Source organism: Stegostoma tigrinum, chromosome 14 (genome assembly GCF_030684315.1).
Source record: "Stegostoma tigrinum isolate sSteTig4 chromosome 14, sSteTig4.hap1, whole genome shotgun sequence".
NCBI classification, from domain to species: Eukaryota; Metazoa; Chordata; class Chondrichthyes; order Orectolobiformes; family Stegostomatidae; genus Stegostoma; species Stegostoma tigrinum.
In genome coordinates, this window is record NC_081367.1 from 20,025,307 (window position 1) to 20,043,576 (window position 18,270).

The 18,270-nt window shown below is 38.3% G+C and overlaps 1 protein-coding gene across 3 annotated transcripts in view; it reads right to left on the reverse strand.

Moving 5' to 3' along the window:
* Positions 1 to 726: 726 nt before the first annotated feature.
* Positions 727 to 18,270, reverse strand: part of LOC125457973 (calsyntenin-2) — a 493,448-nt gene continuing 475,904 nt past the window's right edge. For all 3 annotated transcript variants that reach the window (XM_048542802.2, XM_048542800.2, XM_048542801.2), the window contains one exon: positions 727 to 10,541. In XM_048542802.2, coding sequence (XP_048398759.1) covers positions 10,356 to 10,541 — 186 coding nt within the window. In that variant the 3' untranslated portion in view covers positions 727 to 10,355. The remainder of the gene's footprint in view (positions 10,542 to 18,270) is intronic.

Consider the following 18,270-nt stretch of genomic DNA (forward strand, 5'->3'; position numbering starts at 1 on the left):
AAGTTATTATTATGCTGGAGAGGCTTCTGAAGAGATTTACAAGGATATTACTGGGAATGGAGAAGCTGGATAGGATCGGACTTTTGTCACTAGAATGTAAGTCGCTGTGGGGTGACATTATAGAGGTTTATCAATCCATAAGGGACTTAGATAAGATGAATGGCAGGTGTCTTTTCCTGAGTTTGGGAGATTTTAAGACTAGGGGCCATATTTTTTACGGTGGGAGGAGAAGGATTTAAAAAAGACGAGACAATTTTTTTTTACACAGAGAGTGGTTCATGTGTGGAATGAATTTCCAGAAGAAATGGATTCAGGTACAGCTACAACATTTAAAAGACATTTAGGTAAGTACGTGAATAAGGAATATTTGGAGGGATATGGGCCAAGCGCAGGCAGGTGGGATTAGTTTAGTTTGGGAGTATTGTCAGCATGGGCTGAATGGAAGGATCTGTTTCCATCCAGTATGACTCTATTGGATAGTCTAATCTCAACTCATGAAAAGAAGACTGCTAGTTTTCAAGATTATTATGGAATGAAACCTTTCATCACATCTTTCTCAGTTTCCTTTTAAATTTCCTGTTTTTGCTGATATGATGCTGATATTTGTTAAACATCCAAAATCGTCACATTTTAACAAATGTGGAAATACCCATTGCAAATCAACATTTAAACAATGACCCATATAGAAATGACACACAGAAAATAAATTTGGAACAAAGACTTTTATTTCAAATTTATTAGCACTTTACATTTTTTAAACTACTCGTGCTGAGGTGCATTAAAGAAACTAGTTAGCCTCTTTGGCATAGTGAGTCACTTTTGTTCTATAGTTGAATAGATTGTGTACTGTTAGGGACTTTTACAAAAAAAGAGGGTAATATAAGATCTGGCAATCTTAGACATTTATGTCAGATCTATGGATTGACATCTGCAGGCAATGTTGATGACAAGCCAGATATTTTACACAGAATTATTTTAACATAGAAAAAATGTAACAGTACAATTACAGGCATCCATTATATGCTGCACAAGATGGTAAATCTCAAGCTGCTAAAAATAAAAGTTAAAATGACAAGTCACAACACTAGAAAGTTATAACAGCAGTATCAATAAAAAGTACTTGTTTTTCTTTGCTTATACACACCGTCTACACACAAACAACAATTACTTGATTAAACTTTAGTGAAGTACTAATGTACTCAACTAGCATCTGATTTGTTGACATTTAGATCTGATAATTTATTAACCTTCTTCAGGTCAGGGTCTGTGCCAATATTGTGCTCACTACAAGTTAGGTTATACTTATGTCTTATCCTCAAGCAGTTGTCTCAGGAATTGTTTGTGCACATAAAGTAGTGGACACAAATGTACTGCAGCCGATTAGCTGAAACTCAAATAAGCAAAGTACAGTACAATAATGGTTCATTTCTACGTAATGTTGCACAGATTGATCAATTATTCATTTCTATTAAAACACAAAACCAGGCGAAATAGGAACATGTGTAGGCTATTCAACCCCTCAAACCTACTCCACCATTTAATAAGATCATGGCTGATCCGACACTCCTCAGGTCCACTTTCCTGCCCTTTCCTCAAAACCTTTGATTCCACTATCAAGAATCCAGCTCAGCCTTAAATATATAAAATGACTCTGTCCCCATAGTTCTCTGTGGCAAGGAGTTCCAAAGACTCATAACACTCCGAGTGAAGAAATTTCTCCTATCTCAGTCTTAAATTGGTGTCCTTTAATTCTGAGACTATGCCCACTGGTCCTAGACTTTCTCATGAGAGGAGACATCTTCTCAGTATTTAACCTGTCAAACCCTTAAGAATCTGATATATGTTTCAGTGGTCACTTCTCATTCTTCTAAATTCCAATGTGTCTAAGTCCCAATGTGTTTAGTCTTTGTGCAGAAGACAATCCCTCCATACCAGGGATCATCCTAGTGAACCTTCCCTGAACTGTTTCTGATGTAATTGTATCTGTTCTTAAATAAGGAGAGCAAAATTGTTCGCAAACATGTACAGTTGCAGTAAGACTTCCCCACTCCGTACTCTTATACTCCAGCTATATTAACAGCCGCAGATCTTGGGATGTGCTTATTTTTACACAATTTCATGTTGATCCAACTTTCAACACAATCATTAAATTATTAATCTTTGCAGAACAGCACATTCACATTTAGGTGTAACAAACCCTTGGTGAAAATTCCGTACAATCTGACACTGCATGGCCCATGAGCATTCCAATTTCACATCAAACTCAATGTTGTAAACTCAGCAAGTACAACTGAGTTGTGGACAACACTGTCTGACTACAGGATGTTTTGTCCATGGATGAGGTGATGTTCATCACACCATTTATTGAAAATCGTCCAGACTGATAGAAACCTAAGTTTATAATTTCTATACTGGAACCAAATGAACTGGAGGAGGTCAGTTAATCCATCAAGCCTGTTTTGCCATCCCACTGGGCCATAACTGATTTACAGCTATTTATCTGCCTTGGTGACTTATCATTTTTAAGTAAGACGATACCAGTTCTCAGCTTTGAAGCCAATTGATCTTGCTTTTACAGGATATTTTTCAGGGGAGAACCGATCCAAATTTCCACAATCCCTTGTAAAAAGTGCTTTCTGATACCTAACTGGATGAAGGCTAATTTAGTTATATGTCCCCTTGTTCTAGTCTCTTCTGCTAGAGTAAGTAGTTCAAATGGGGGTGCGTTCAGTTATTGGCCCATTGCCAGTGTCTCAAATATATATAAATACAGTCTTGTACAAGAAAAAAAACCGCCTTTGGGTTGTTTGGATAGAGTCTAACTCCATTGCTTGTTTCTTCATATGCTACTGTACAGAACCAAACCGCTTCAGTGACTATGTACATATATAAAGATATTTTTATGAATGAAGTACATTTTTGAAATAAGTTTTGTGTCTGCCCATCTACCTGCAAAATAAATCGTTTAGTCAACTCAAGACATATTGGACGGTTCACCTCTTCATCATCTATTATGAAAGGAATACAATTCTGACCTCGAACCTGTTCTTATACATGAAATCTTTCAGCACTTCAATTATTCTGGCAAATTTGCAGTGTACTTCATCCAAAAGCAATGTATCATTCATGAGATGTGGTGTCCAGAACTGAAATTAGTACTTCAGGTGCTGATTAATCACACATTTATACAATCAGTAGCATAATTTCCACCTCAATGTATCTGAGCCTCCTTGAGATAAAGGTAAACATTCCAACAACCTTTTTCTATACAGTCACAATAGTTTTCAGCGCAAAAGGAGGCCATTTGGCTTGTTGGATCTCCTACAAGTCTGTGCAGGGCAATCCAGTATACCACTTCAGCAATCTATCCACCACTTAATCCTAATCATTCATTTCCTTTTGGTGGTGATACAATTTCCTTTTAAATCATCAATTATCTACATTTTCACCAACCTTGGACAGGGCCGGGGGGAAAAAAAAATTGTAGACATCTTTCTTCAGGGTCTATTGTACCCTCTGTTTCACCTCTCCTACCACATCCTTTAGAAATCACTGTAGTCACAGTGGGTTCACACAGTTGTATGTAAATTTAGCACAACTTTTTGGTGTTATAGTATTCCTCTACTTATAAAGTATATTGAACACTCACGGTTCAGTATTGTGCACTTCACGACCATGGCTTTGTCAGGCATTTACACACAATGTGGTTGATCCTATAATACAACTAGTTCTGTATCATTGAACCTGGCGCAATGAAATTTCAGACAACAAAAGACTTGGACTTACTTTTGATAAAAACAATTACATTTTGCATCGAGTGATCAATATATTCTCATTTTAGACTGAAACTAACCACATTTACAAATGTCCAGCACAGAGCTTATAATAGAAGACCAAAACATCATAGGTGTTTGAAAGCAAAAATATAAACAGAAAATGCTTCAAGCCCATGATCTTCACTCCTATTGTCAAAGGGTTCTGACCTGTTTCTCTCTGCACACGAGAGGTCTGGATAGCATGGACATAGAGAAGATGTGCCCACTAGTATGAGAGACTAGAATCTGAGGTCACAGCCTCTGAGTGAAGGAGCAACACTTTAGAACTGAGATGAAGAAGAAATTCTTCATCCAGAGGACGGCAAATCTATGGAACTCATTTCCACAGAAAGCTGTCATTGAGCATTTTTATTAGTCATTGATTAGTAGGGGGGTCAAATGTTGCAGGGATAAGGCAAGTGGATGCAGGGTTGAGAAATATATTAGCCGTGTTCAAATGGCAGAGCAGACTCGATTGGCTGAACGGGCTAATTCAGTTTTAATATCTTATGGTCTTATGTTGTCAGACTTTTCCAATACTCCCCATTTCTACTTGAACCAAAATAACCACTATTGCCAGCCCTTGAAAAAGTAATCAGATTTCTTGTGAGCCTCTCATTCCCTTTCACCAGGAAACCCAGCAGCAGCTGCCGAGATCTAGTTTGGCACTATTTTAAGGATGAATTTTTAAGAACTCAAGCTAATTCATAATTCAAGCAAAATGAAATTGATGACCAATAAAGAAATAGAACATTTATAAAGTGACCAAATAATAACAATGACCATTAAGAAGTGGCAAGCAGCAGAGCAATCTCCTTTACCTTTTCACTTCAGGAACAGAGCTGGCTGAAATCTTCATCGCCTGGGAAGTGGAGTGTATGTAACAGAGTTCTGATTGACTAGCACCACCCTTGAGCTTATCTCTGGTAGCCAGAACAGGTTCCTTTTCAATCTAGATTTCCTCTGTGTGTTGAGAGGGGAGAGCTGGAGGATGAGGTTGAATGGGTTTCCACACTGAGTAGTGCCTGTTACTGTGTAAGCACCTTTCTCATTGCCATACTCAGTCCAACCACACACACTCCCTCACACAACCCCACTTAAAAGGGCGTTGCCGACTGACTCTCCCGAGCCTGCCCTTGTGCACAACATTTACTGTGTTCTTGCAACTTGCACCATAAAATTGTTCTTCATAACAACTCTCTTGCTAAAGCTATAAATCCATATCCCCTAGTCTTCATACCATCAGCTAATGGAAACAGTTTCTCCTCATCCAATTCTATCATAGACTTGTACCCCTCTAGCAAATCTTCACTCAATCTCCTTTGCTCCGAGGACACTAACTTTAGTTCCCAAAAACTAATTGTTTAGTTAAAATCCCACATTATGAAGCCCATTCTGATAAATCTCCTCTGCATTCTCAAGAACCCTCACATTCTTCCTAAAGTGTGGTGATGATACCTGAATGAAAAATTTAGCTATCAAAACTGTCGGTGCTGGATAAACTGAACGGGACTGGCAGCATCCACAGAGAGAAAAAAGGCACAGATAATGTTTCAATTCTGATCTAACTCTTACTCTCACCTATTCATTTTCCTTAGTAGTATGTTTTCATTTCAAATCTCCAGCATCCAGTTTTTGCCTTCGTGATGCAATCATTGCTGCCAAACCAGTGTTTTACAATATTTGATATAACTTCCCCACTTTTCGCATTCAGTACTTCAATTTAAGTAGCTCATGCTTTGTTTTACCATGCTCTTAAAGCACCTTTCAGAATATTTCAAATACACATCCAGGCCTCTCTGCCCCGGTACACCTTTCTAAACTGTGCCATTTTATTTATGATACCTTTCTCTGTCCCTTCTGCCAAAATGCACCACCCTTCACTTTTTCGTGTTAAATTCTATTTGCCACTTGTCTGCCCGTTCTCCTGGCCTATGCCTTATTACAATCAATTTAAATCATCCTTATTATTTTTCACCCCTCCAAGTTTGGAATCATCAGCAAATTTTGAAATAATACTTAATATTCTAACAGGAAAGTCAAGTATATATCAAAAAAAGCTGTGGTTCTAGTACTGATGACTGTTTTTGGTGTTGGCCTAGCTTTTATTTATTTTTCTACATAAACTTTGAAATCTCTGTCATCCAGAGTGACTACTTTTTATCGAATCCAAGTAGAAACTGGTACGATCCACTGTTTTTGATCCCAAGTGAATGGCATTTTATTTCCCTACACACAAACCTTACCTTCTCCAGAGCCATTTCCTCACTTAACCTACAACTGTCTCCCTACAATTTCCTGCTCCCATGCATTTACAACATCACTTAACTTCACATCTTCAACAAATGTGCTCTCTACTGCTTCACATAAGTCACTGTTAAGTATATTGAAAAGCTGACGCCTCAGTGCAGATCCCCGGAGGACACTGCTAGTTACATCCTTACAAATTGGTGCACATACCTATCTTCTGACTCCTATGTCCTAACCAATTTCCTGACAATTAGCTTGATGTAGCTTGTATGATCAATCTATGGCTTGTCTCTAAGACCAAATATAGAAAGATATTTTGTGCATGCATATCTACAGATATATATGCATTTAACTTTATTGTGTACATCAAATGTTAAATCAGATGGTAATAAGTAATAGTTTGAATTTGTTTTTTTGAAGGCCATAAATTCTATCTTGTACGGGGACTTATTTTCAGCATTTGCTTATTGAGAACATAGCAGCCATTAGTCATTAACGATTGAACATACCATTTCCTGTTTACTGCAAGAAACATTTTTATGGCATGGCGTTCTTTTAGTTTTTCTTATATCAATCTTAACATTTTAAAATCACTACTAAACTTAAATTGCATTGATTTCTTAATCAACTAATTGAACATTTAGAACATATTGAGTGATTTAAGAGCAAAGGCTACATTATTAAAGTAATATAAATGTGAGACATAAACTTAGAATTCACACCTAGGGTAGACTCACTGATTATACTGATTACACTGGATAGTTTTAATATATAATTTCATTAAAGTTTGAGTTCTATGTTAGAATCTTTTCTCAACTGTTATTTACTTGCACTTAATTTTTTAAACAAGAAATGAACCCGAAATGAATTTCTAAGTGAAATTTTCTGCAACCATAAAGTAAATGAGATGTGATATGAATATAATGCAAAGTACCTTATAGTTCCAGTTGAAGATAGACACAATTGTGCAATAGATAAAGATTACTAGCTCGATGTTTGGAAACGGATAGAATTAAGTTTAGTCTTATATTTCTGGTGGTGGTAGTTACAGTAAATTATATGACCATAAGAACATAAGACATAGGAGTGGAAGTAAGGCCATTCGGCCCATCAAGTCCACTCCACCATTTAAATCATGGCTGATGGGCATTTCAATTCCACTTCCCTGCACTCTCCCCGTAGCCCTTGATTCCTTGTGAGATCAAGAATTTATCGATCTCTGCCTTGAAGGCATCTAATGTCCCAGCCTCCTCTGCACTCTGTGACAACGAATTCCACAAGCCCACCACTCTCTGGCTGAAGAAATGTCGTCTCATTTCTGTTTTAAATTTACCCCCTCTAATTTTAAGTCTGTGCCCACGGGTCCTAGTCTCCCCGCCTAACAGAAACAACTTCCTAGCGTCCACCCCTTCTAAGCCATACATTACCTTGTAAATTTCCAAAAGATCTCCCCTCAACCTTCTAAACTCTAATGAGTACAATCCCAGGATCCTTAGCCGTTCATCATACATTCAACCTACGATTCCAGGGATCATCTGTGTGAGTCTCCACTGGACACGCTCCAGGGCCAGTATGTCCTTTCTGAGGTGTGGGACCCAAAATTGGACACAGTATTCTAAATGGGGCCTAACTGGAGCTTTATAAAGCCTCAAAAGCACATCGCTGCTTTTATATTCCAACCTCTTGAGATAAACGACAACATTACATTCGCTTTCTTAATCACAGACTCTACCTGCAAGTTAACTTTTACAGAACCCTGGACCAACACTCTCAGATCCCTTTGTACTTCTGCTTTATGAATTATAGACAACTTGGTCATGATAGAAAAATAACAAAACAAATATGATTAAATAGTCAGGCTGGTTATTTGACGCAAATGGTTTGCAGTGTACCAGAAACTGACTGAATGAAACTGCACAGATGTTTCCAAATCAAAAATAGAAAGAGACAAATATAGTTAACATGTTGAGTAAAATTTGATTCTTTCTTGGACTCAACACAATACCTGTTTTTCTCTCCCTACAGATGCTACCACGCCTGCTGTGTTTCTCTATTGAGTAATATTTCTTAGGTTGACATAATCAGTTAAAATACAGACATGTACTTAACTAGATCAAATCTGCTTAAGTTGAGATAAGAAAACTGTTGCACAAAAACATCCAGGCCCTCAATTTCTGCAGCGGTTTTACCAGCCTCCCATTGTAACTCCTTCATAGCCCCAGTGAAACTACCATAAATTACCCTCGTTTATTAAAGGTCAGATGTCAGTATCATTAAATCTCACCTTCATTCCAAAGTGTTCTAGAAATTTGTGATCCACAGAATCTCAAGATAACAGAGTAATGTATTCTACACAGAGATTAATAGGATGAACTCCAGTTTACTCAGCTCATTCCAACAAAGATTAATGGGTGTTTGTGAAAGACATTTTTGAGTGATCAATCATGTCTTCCATGAAGGGTATTTCTACTCAAACAACTATACTGAATAGCTATTACGAAAGATTTTGGACATAACTTAAATTTCACTGGCTTACCAGTTATTTTCTAATCAATTTGTTTGGAGAAATTATTACACATCACTGGAGTAGGTGGGACTTGAACCTGAGGGGGATAGGTGTCTCCTGGTTCAGAGATAGGGACAATACCACTGCACCACAAGGGCTCTATCACTGATTTAACACCCCAATAATGATAATTAAAATCACCCTTTCGTGCTTAACAACTATACGTTGAAGTAAATTGATGAATCATTGCAATTTAAGGGAGCAGACCACATCTCTTACTGAATGGAAAGCAGTGGATTCTTTGGGGATGAGACTTTTCTTTCTCAATTCCAATGCTACCTATTGCTTTCAATTGTACGTATCAACATTAATAGGCTCATTGACAATCAAAGAATTACTCATTGAGAATAGTACATGTAAAAAAGAGAAAATCTGTTGCACTAGTATGTACATTAACAGATCATTGCAGTGCAATGGAAAATAACACTGGGACATTACATAAAATACTCATGTTTTTTACGAGTGAGGATAGAGAAAGCTTAAACTGCTTGCGAATGTTCTCTTGACTACATGAATTTCCAGTGTTTAGCCCGTTTTTCCACTACAAGTTCAATGAAGCTCTCAGACTCCAGGGCCTGTCATGATGATCCCCTTTACGCCATGTGTTGGATGAAGTTGTAGAAAATGCTAATGGAGTCCACAGGTGTCATAAAATCCAATGGACTATGAGAAAAGACGTACGAATCACACTCACAGCCAACTAATGAGATGGTTGCATAAATTGCATCCTCAGTGTTGAAGGATGCATGAAATTGCAGGCTACACAAGTGAAATGGCATGTTGTATCACCCAAGCAGAAGGGTCAGTTAAACATTTGTTTTGCTGCAGTGATCCTGGGAAACCACAAAATATACAATATTAATTCTTATCTAACTGTTGCTCATGTTAATTGATGTTTTAAGATTTTTAAACATGCCAGCTTCCAGGAACGATTTTGGCAAATTTTGTATGTCACAATGTAAAGCACATCAAACAATTATTTCATCACTCGCCTTGAAATAAAGACATTGCTCAGTTCACCATTGGATCCTCCTTAAAATAAAAATGTGTCCAGCACTATTTTTGTGAAGACTGTGCCTCACTAAACCAAATGAAGAAAGTACATTACCTCAAACAAAATGTTACCTGCTAGCAATCTTAAATTCCATACATATTTTAATAGAATCAAAACAGATATTTGTGGTTCATAAGCTCTGTAAAATAATGTTATGGAATTTGATTTTTTTCTCAACAGATGAACCCTGGAGCAGACATAACTTGAACAACTGCTTTCTTTTACTTATTTTCAACATGGTATTTACATCGTGAAATATAAAATGTGACTTTTCATTTTTAAACTTTCTCCATTTTTCTAATGTCAGCATAACCCAATGGGAAATTTTTTCATTACAAATAAATAAAGTACTTCAGAAAATTTCAAGTTACAGATACTGGTACGTGATTTCACAACGTTAATAGTTCTTGGCGCAAAGATAGAACATTCAGATAACCACAAAAAAAACACTCAGATATAACAAAAGAAAGATAGGCATTATAACTATTGATTGATGTCAACTCTTGGACCCAGATGATGATATGTCATTGCAAGTCGCTTCTGAATTCAGAAAACAATCTGAAAGTTCTTTACACATTACCAGCAACAGCAATCTAAATAAAATTCTGACCATACCAAACATTGCTGGACATCAAAATTTTGCTTGATGACTTGAAAGATCAGAGGTTTCTTAATAATGAAGTGTTGAATCATCCCACTCAAGCTGTTCCTGTCTAGTGACATCCTGCTGATCTTCTTCATGTTCAGCTTCTTCCTCTTCCTCACTTTCTTCCGAATCAGCACTCGTGATATCATCCTCCTCTCCTTCTTCCTCTTCCTCACTCTCTTGTTCACTGTGCTGTTGGTCTTCATAGTTCTGAAATATAATCACAAACAGCATATGTGTTAGCGAGAGTGGTACAAGGGAACACAACACTGCTGCCTGCCATTATGTTGAGCTGTATGGAAAGTAACTGCAGGATACAGAAGGAATGTGGTTGTAACAACTGAGGACAATAACTCTCATTCTCCAGAACCAATGTAGAGAGTGGTAGATATCCCACTCTGGCACAAAGGATGTGGGCCTCAGTCAGGGATTGCAACATTTGTGAAAGCTTACATTTGTGAAGTGTAAACCTCAGCAACTGTCACACAAAGTGAAATTCACATTTAATAGTGACATAACATTGGTTCAGCACCTTTGCTGATCAACTTCTCAATGTACAGTTGGGTTACCATTCCTTAAGGGTACTAAATAAAGACAAGTTAAATTTTGTGGAAAGAAAACAAATAAACATTTGAATTTGATTCCTTTCTTATCTTATTACATTTTTTTCTTTGTTTTATACTTTTGAAAAAAACACATCAGTATGAGATGAAGATATTACTGGCTAGGCAATACATTGCACTTCCCCAACTGCCCTGGAAAATGTGGGGGTGGCAATCTACCTTCGTCAGCCACTGCAGTCTTTGGCATGTAGCAACGCCCACAGTGCATTTAGGAAAGGGTTGCAGCATACTGGCAGATCAATAATTTAAGAAAAGTGATATCATTTTAACTCAGGACGGTGAGTGGCTTAGAGAACTTTCTGGCATTGGTATTCCCACAGAACTGCTGCCTTTGTTTTTCTAGGTGGTAAGGGTCATGGATTTGGAAGGCGCTGTTAAAAGCTTAATGAGTTACTGCAGAGCATCTTGTAGGCAATGTGTACTGCTGTCACTGTGGCAGAAGGGCACAAATCAAATGTTACTTTGTCCTGTTTGTTGGTGAGCATCTTGAGTGTATTTCAAGTGGAACCGATACAGACAAATGGAATGTATCCTCCAATGTACAGTACAGGCAATACTGAAACTTTCACCCTTCCCTTATCACTATAACATTTCCAGAGGTGGCTGATAGAAATGTTGATGTATTCTAAGAGATTCATTGCAATCCTTGGTTGCTCCCTCATAATGCCTTTATATTCTGTACTTTCTGCTTGGAGCTCAGTTGGGTTCAGTAACCTATTGTGCATTCAACCTCAGAAACAAATTTCTACTTGAGTACTTTGCTGGATACCTTTCACCTTGAATCATACACAGTATAATATGTTTACTTATGCTATTTGCTGCAGGTTTTTTTTAAGCTATCATGTCCAATTACCTCACAGTTACAGTGCAAATAATTGCAGAAGAAGCTAGAAGAAAATTAAACAATAAGTGATATGAAAAGAATGGTGCTGAACATAAAGAGGTGGACTATAATAATTTGCCAATGTTGAACTTCAAGTTGTACACTATAAAATACGTTATTCAACATATTTCTAAAACTTCAATGAGAATTGGTTGCATATTTATTTTAACAAAATGTGATTTTATGATTTTTCCCAAATTTATCTTCATCAAACTACACCACTTCCAGTGAGAGAACTTAACTCTTTGCTTGACACAAAACTGAAAAGATAATACCCCTGCATCTCAACTCGATGAGTGTGGACAGTAATGGTTGACAGACTAAAAAATAATGAAGAACTGTAGATGCTGGAAATCAGAAACAAATACAGGAAATGCTGGACAAACTCAACATGTCTGGCAGCAGAGTTAAAATTTTGAGTCCTGAAGGGAACAGTCCCTGCACAAGTCTGATAAGGGAAGGGGGGTTTGGGTTTAGAATTTGTGTCTGTTGCTGGCAGATATGGTGGCTAATAATCCTTTGGTTGTCGATTCTTTTGGGATAGTAAGTGAGAACAAGGTCGACTCTGTTGCTGCTATGGGAAGGAAGATAAGGGGCAATGGCCAAAGTGCAGGAGATGGCTCAGACATGACTGAGGGCCCTGCCAACTACAGTGGTGGGGAATCCTCAGCAGAAGAAGGTGGAGATTTTTGAGGTCACCTTGTAGAAGCTGGCATCATTGGAACAAATATGATGGAGATGGAGAAACTGGGAGAATGGAATACAGTCTTTACAGGATACAGAGTATGAAGATGTATAGTCAAGGTAACTGAGGGAATCAGCTGGTTTTTAGTGGCCATTGGTGGCTAGCCTTTCCCCAGAAATGGAAACAGAAACATTGAGGAAGGGAAGGAAGCAGTCAGAGAGGGACCAGATGAAGATAACAAAGTGGAAAATGGAAGCAAAACTGATAAACCTTTCCAATTCCAGGTCTGAGAGGGAAGCAGAAGTTGGGGGCCAGAGTTGGTCTGAAACAAGGAATGTTCTGTTTACCTGAAAAACAGACAGGCATAACTGGGGTCTATACGGGAACCCGCAGCCACCCCTCTGACCTTAAGAAAGTGAAAGGAGTTAAGGGAGTTGTTGTTCAAATGGCTCCATCTCCATTTTTATGTACCAACCTTTTACTAGTTAAAATCAGTTCTGAAGAAGGGTCCCCAGACCCAAAACGTTATTTTTGCTTTCTCTCCACAGATGATGTTTGACAGACTATTTGATTGCAGGGTGGAATGGTGCAACACATCTACTGGCAATTATAATGAAAACAAAATTCTGTCTTCATATGAAGAAGGCTGTTACAATCTTGTAACAAAATGGCAGAAACAATGGAAAACAAGCTCTATTATCTATTGTTTGACCGGAAGATGTCTTTGATTTCAGTCAGAAGGTATTGGTGTACTGTTGAAATGGTTTGCCGTTTAGAACTCTAAATGCTTGTCCAATTTAAATTATTGCTGCAATGCTTTGGAAATTTGCAGTTTGTCAAACTGAGGCATTGGGAAACAAACCCATGGCATTTTGTAGTTGGAGTTGGTATTTAAGTGTACTTATATGCCTACGAGTTTACACAAATTTGTGTATCTGTGTGTGTGTGTGTGTGTGTGTGTGTGTGTGTGTGTGTGTGTGTGTGTGTGTGTGTGTGTGTGTGTGTAAAAACAATGACCATTGTCTCTTTCTGATCTGACTGATAGACCTGTGCTTATTTAAGAATCTTCAGTGATGGCTGATTGATTTTGAAGTGGTTCAGGCATGTGTGTCTATCTGGAAATGATAGTTCGGATGGAGGAAATGTCTGTAAGTGTGTGAGCTAAGCTGTTGAGTATGTGTATGTGTCTTTTTTAAAAAAAAAGTCGAGATGAATTGTTCTTTCCATGTCTGTGCTCATTACTGGGTCCTGCTCTCCATCTGGCATTTTCAGCTAAGAGATGGATTGTCGACCTGGGGCTGTATAACATTAACCTCAGGAGACACGTAGTATGGCTCTGTAGCATGTCTGGCTGAACTTCTTTTTTAAGATTGGCTGTTTGACAGCAGTGAGTTGAGGGTCAGAATCTCAAGTCAAAGGAATGTGCTGTCACTTTTTCTTAGCTATTATAAAGGTTGCTAAAACTCCTCAAGATTAAAACTCACATAGGGTTTAGTTGGTTGCAGCTGCCTAATTCAAGTAAAACAATCAATATAACTCCCCTTTGATTTCCATTGCATAGTCAAAGTATTATTCAATTCCCCCTGGATCTCATAGGCTTTCACTTTTCTCCAACATCACCCACAAGAAACTTCAATCAAATCAAAAGAGTAGTCTTATAAAAAGAATATTTCAGAAATCTTAAACGAAATCAATAAGGGCGCTTGAGTGAAAAAGCTGTATGACATATATAGTTCAGGTGTGTCAATAGTTTACAATGTTTAGCAGCAGCATGAAAAGCTCTTTAAGTTCTATGCAGAAAGTCACACAACTAAAACCACTGGAGAATGCAGAACAACGCATAGTGCTAAAACTGCTGACTCTGATTAAAGTGATTGATGAACAATTCCAATAAGGTTGTAGCAGAGGGGATGTGATTTCAGGGACAATGATTATGAAAGAGGCCAAACAACTTCACACTTTTCTTAGAATTGTGTGCGGACTGTAAAGGATGGCACAAAGGTTTAAATATGGCCATTGCATTCACTATTTAAAGTCAACCAGTGGACAAATATTTGATGGTTGAGAGGCTGTAAAATGTTACTTAGCTGAATTTGGGAAGTTATTAAAGGAAAATAAATTCAGTTTTGAGCAGACGTCAAAGACAAAGTGTAAACTGCTGGTTACAGACAAATGTATTAGGCCTTGTGCTTTCATTGGAAATTAAAAAAAATTCATGAGCCTGCAAACATACATGTAGATCGTGGGCTGTTGATTCCACAATTATTTTGACCCTAAGTGTCATGCAAAATGCACTGGCTGTGCGCTGCAATATTCTTTGTACAATTGTTCAGCTCATTTGCTGTGGAACAATTAAATGCTACCAAATTATTCCCTGCATTTCCTAAATGGCAGAAGAATTGAACACATGTTCTAGTTCTTTCTTCACAAAAGAGAACACTAATAATTTTCCAGAAATGTTTGGAACTAAGGATCTAGTGAGAGAGTTGAATTGCAGAAAATCACTATTAGGGGGAAAAAAAGTGCTCAAGAATTTAATGGAATTAAAGTCTGATAAATCCCCCAGGGCCTGATAATCTGCATCCCAGGGTACTAAGTGAAAGAGCTCTGAAAATAGCAGACATATCAATGTTAATGTTCCAAACTTTTATCGATTTTGGAGCTGTTCTTCCAGATTAGAGGCGGTCAAATGTAATCCCACTGTTTTAAAATGAAGGAAGAGAAAACACAAGGAATGACAAAGCCCATTATAAAAAATGATAACAGAGAACTTGGAAATCATTTATGGGATTAGACAAAGTCAACATGGGCGCGACAAAAAAGAGCCACGTTTAACAAATCCACTGGATTTTTTTAAGGCTATAAAAAGAAAAATAGGTAAGAGAGAAGCAACTGATGTGTTGTATTTGGGTTTTCAGAATGTTTTTGATAAGGTTCAACATAACAGGCAAGTTGGCAAAATTATGAGTAGCACGATGGCTCAGTAGTTAACATTGCTGCCTCATGGTGCCAGGCACCCAGGTCTAATTCCAGCCTTTGGCGACTGTCTGTGTGGAGTTTGCACATTCTCTCCATGTCTGTGTGGGTTTCCTCTGGGTGCTCCAGTTTCCTCCCACAGAAAGGAATTAGCCATGGGAAAATACGGGATTACAAGGATGGGGTAGATGTTGGATCTGGGTGGGATGCTGTTTGGAAGGTTGGTGTTACCTCGATGGGTCAAATAGTCTGCTTCTACACATTAGGGGTTCTGTGAAAATACATGGAATTAGAATAGTATACTGGCATGGATTGTGAACTTGTTGAGTTAAGTAAACAATGAAATTAAATAGTCTTATTCTGGGTAGTAGACAGTAACTAGTGGTGTACCACAGGGATCAGTCAGTCAGGACATATACATTAATGGCTTGGATGAGGAAGCCGTAGGAATATTTCCAAGTTTGCCAAAGACATAAACTAGGTAGGGTCATGAGGAGGTTGCAAAGAGGCTTCAGAATGATCTAAACAAGTTGAACGTGAGAGCAGATGCAGTATAATGTACCTAAATGTGAAGGTATACACAACAGTTTGAAAATCAAAAAGGCAGAGTGTTACTTAAATGATGATCTATTGGGAAACATGGATGTTCATAGGGATTTGCATGTCCTTGTACATCTAGTCAAGATGCAAGTACATGCTACTCTAGGCAAGGCAAGTAAACAGGCAGGCAGAATCAGTACAGTCAAATTACATTGCCTTATGCAAGATATTTGAGTTCAGAAGTAGTGATGTCCTACTGCAGTGATACCAGGGATGGCAGGACTGTTTTATGAGGTGAGATCAGTTCAACTGGGCTTGTATTCACACAAGTTAAGAGAATTAAGACCCTTCTCTGATTGAAATTCTAAAAGAACTAGACAGACCAGACACAAAGAATATGGGTCCCCTGGTTGGGGAGTCTCGAAGCAGTGGTCACAGTCTCAGGATAGGGGGTAGGCCATTCAGAAGTGAGATGAACAAATATTTCTTTGCTTGGAGTGTGATCCCCAGACTGTGGAGGCTTAGTCACTCAGAACGTTCAAGAAAGAGATTGTTTTTTTTAAGATATCAAAGACATCAAGGATTTTGGAGAGACAGCCAGAATTTGGTGTTGAGACAGAGAATCGGCCATAATTATTTGGAACGGCAGAGTAGGCATTGAGAAACAAATGGCCTACTCTTGCTTGTAGTTTCTAGGCTTCTAAACATATTCTTTCCAGTTGCATGTCACTAATTCAACCAAAGAACCACAAAGTTATTAGATTAGATTAGATTCCCCACAGTGTGGAAACAGGCCCTTCGGCCCAACAAGTCCACACTGCCTCTTGAAGCATCCCACCCAGACCCATCCCCCTATAACCCGCGCACCCCTGAACACTATGGGCAATTTAGCATGGCCGATCCACGTAGCCTAGTCCACATATTTGGACTGTGGGAGGAAACCGGAGCACCTGAAGGAAACCCATGCAGACATGGGGAGAATGTGCAGACTCCGCACAGATGGTTACCTGAGGCTGGAATCGAGCCCCGGTCCCTGGTGCTGTGTGGCTGCAGTGCTAACCACTGAGCCACCGTGCCGCCCCATTAGATCAACTGAAACTACTATATGCTCATGAATTCAATGAAAACTGCCATAGGCACAGGTTTTGTTATGTCTATGAACAGTTGCAGTCTGGTGCTTTTTAAGATGTGCTTCCATACTGATTGGTGATTTGGTGTTTGGCAAATTAAGGGATTAATATCACTGGAAAAATCTTGTAAAGTGTGTGGCACAGGTCATGTCCATTAAATGTTTTTGATTACAAGAATACAGGGAAAACCTTGAGGGCTTTAAATGTAAACAAAGGCAAGGCAAAAGCAACTGATATCCTGGGCTATGCCAAGTGATTGCAAATTGATGTAGACATTGATTTAGACAGGGAAAATATTATGAGATGGTTAAACTGTAGGATGATGCTCCAGCTGTTCAACAAGAAACAATTGTAGAAATTACTGAAATAGTTTTACAGTGTAGACGGCAATAGTGATGAAGAAGATAATGTTCCCGAGGACAAGATTATTAAGGAGGAGATAAATGTGGCTTCCTGCTTCATCAGCTTTCTAGATTGACAATGCTTTATAAGCCAACATAGGATCCAAGAGAAACCAATAAAAGGGCAGCCAGAATACATGAACGATATGAGATTGCAGCAAATGTTTGATGAATTTGGAAAGTCCTGCATATGTATACCATCAGCATCACCAAGCCCACTTCCATTCACCAGCCGAGAGGACCAAACCCAGCATCCTGAATTAACTGTTGTTCCTGCTGTTAATGATCAGCAACTTCTCTCTCCTTGCATTCCAATTCCAGACAGCCATCAGGTTGCAAATGGGTTCTGTTTGAGTCTGTTTGCATGTCATTTTGTATGCAAGGTTCATCACAATGCACAGCAATATAAAAGGAGCTGTTTGTATGTACAGGAGGTTGTTGTAAGTCAGATGGTTGTAAATCGGGGACCCTATGTACTGGTGAAATAGAATAGTCTACAGAATCGCCTGTTCTCTCAACAACATTATTTTAGTACAGTTCTTTGGGAAGATGGAACATAGTGTTTGGAGAAACAGAACATTTTTATTAGTGCTTCATAAAATTTTTCTACTATTTTATGTCTCAGGTACATACACATATCTGGTTCACAAACGTGGGGTTAGGCATTCTAATGCCATTCTACAATACAGAAAATTCTAAAA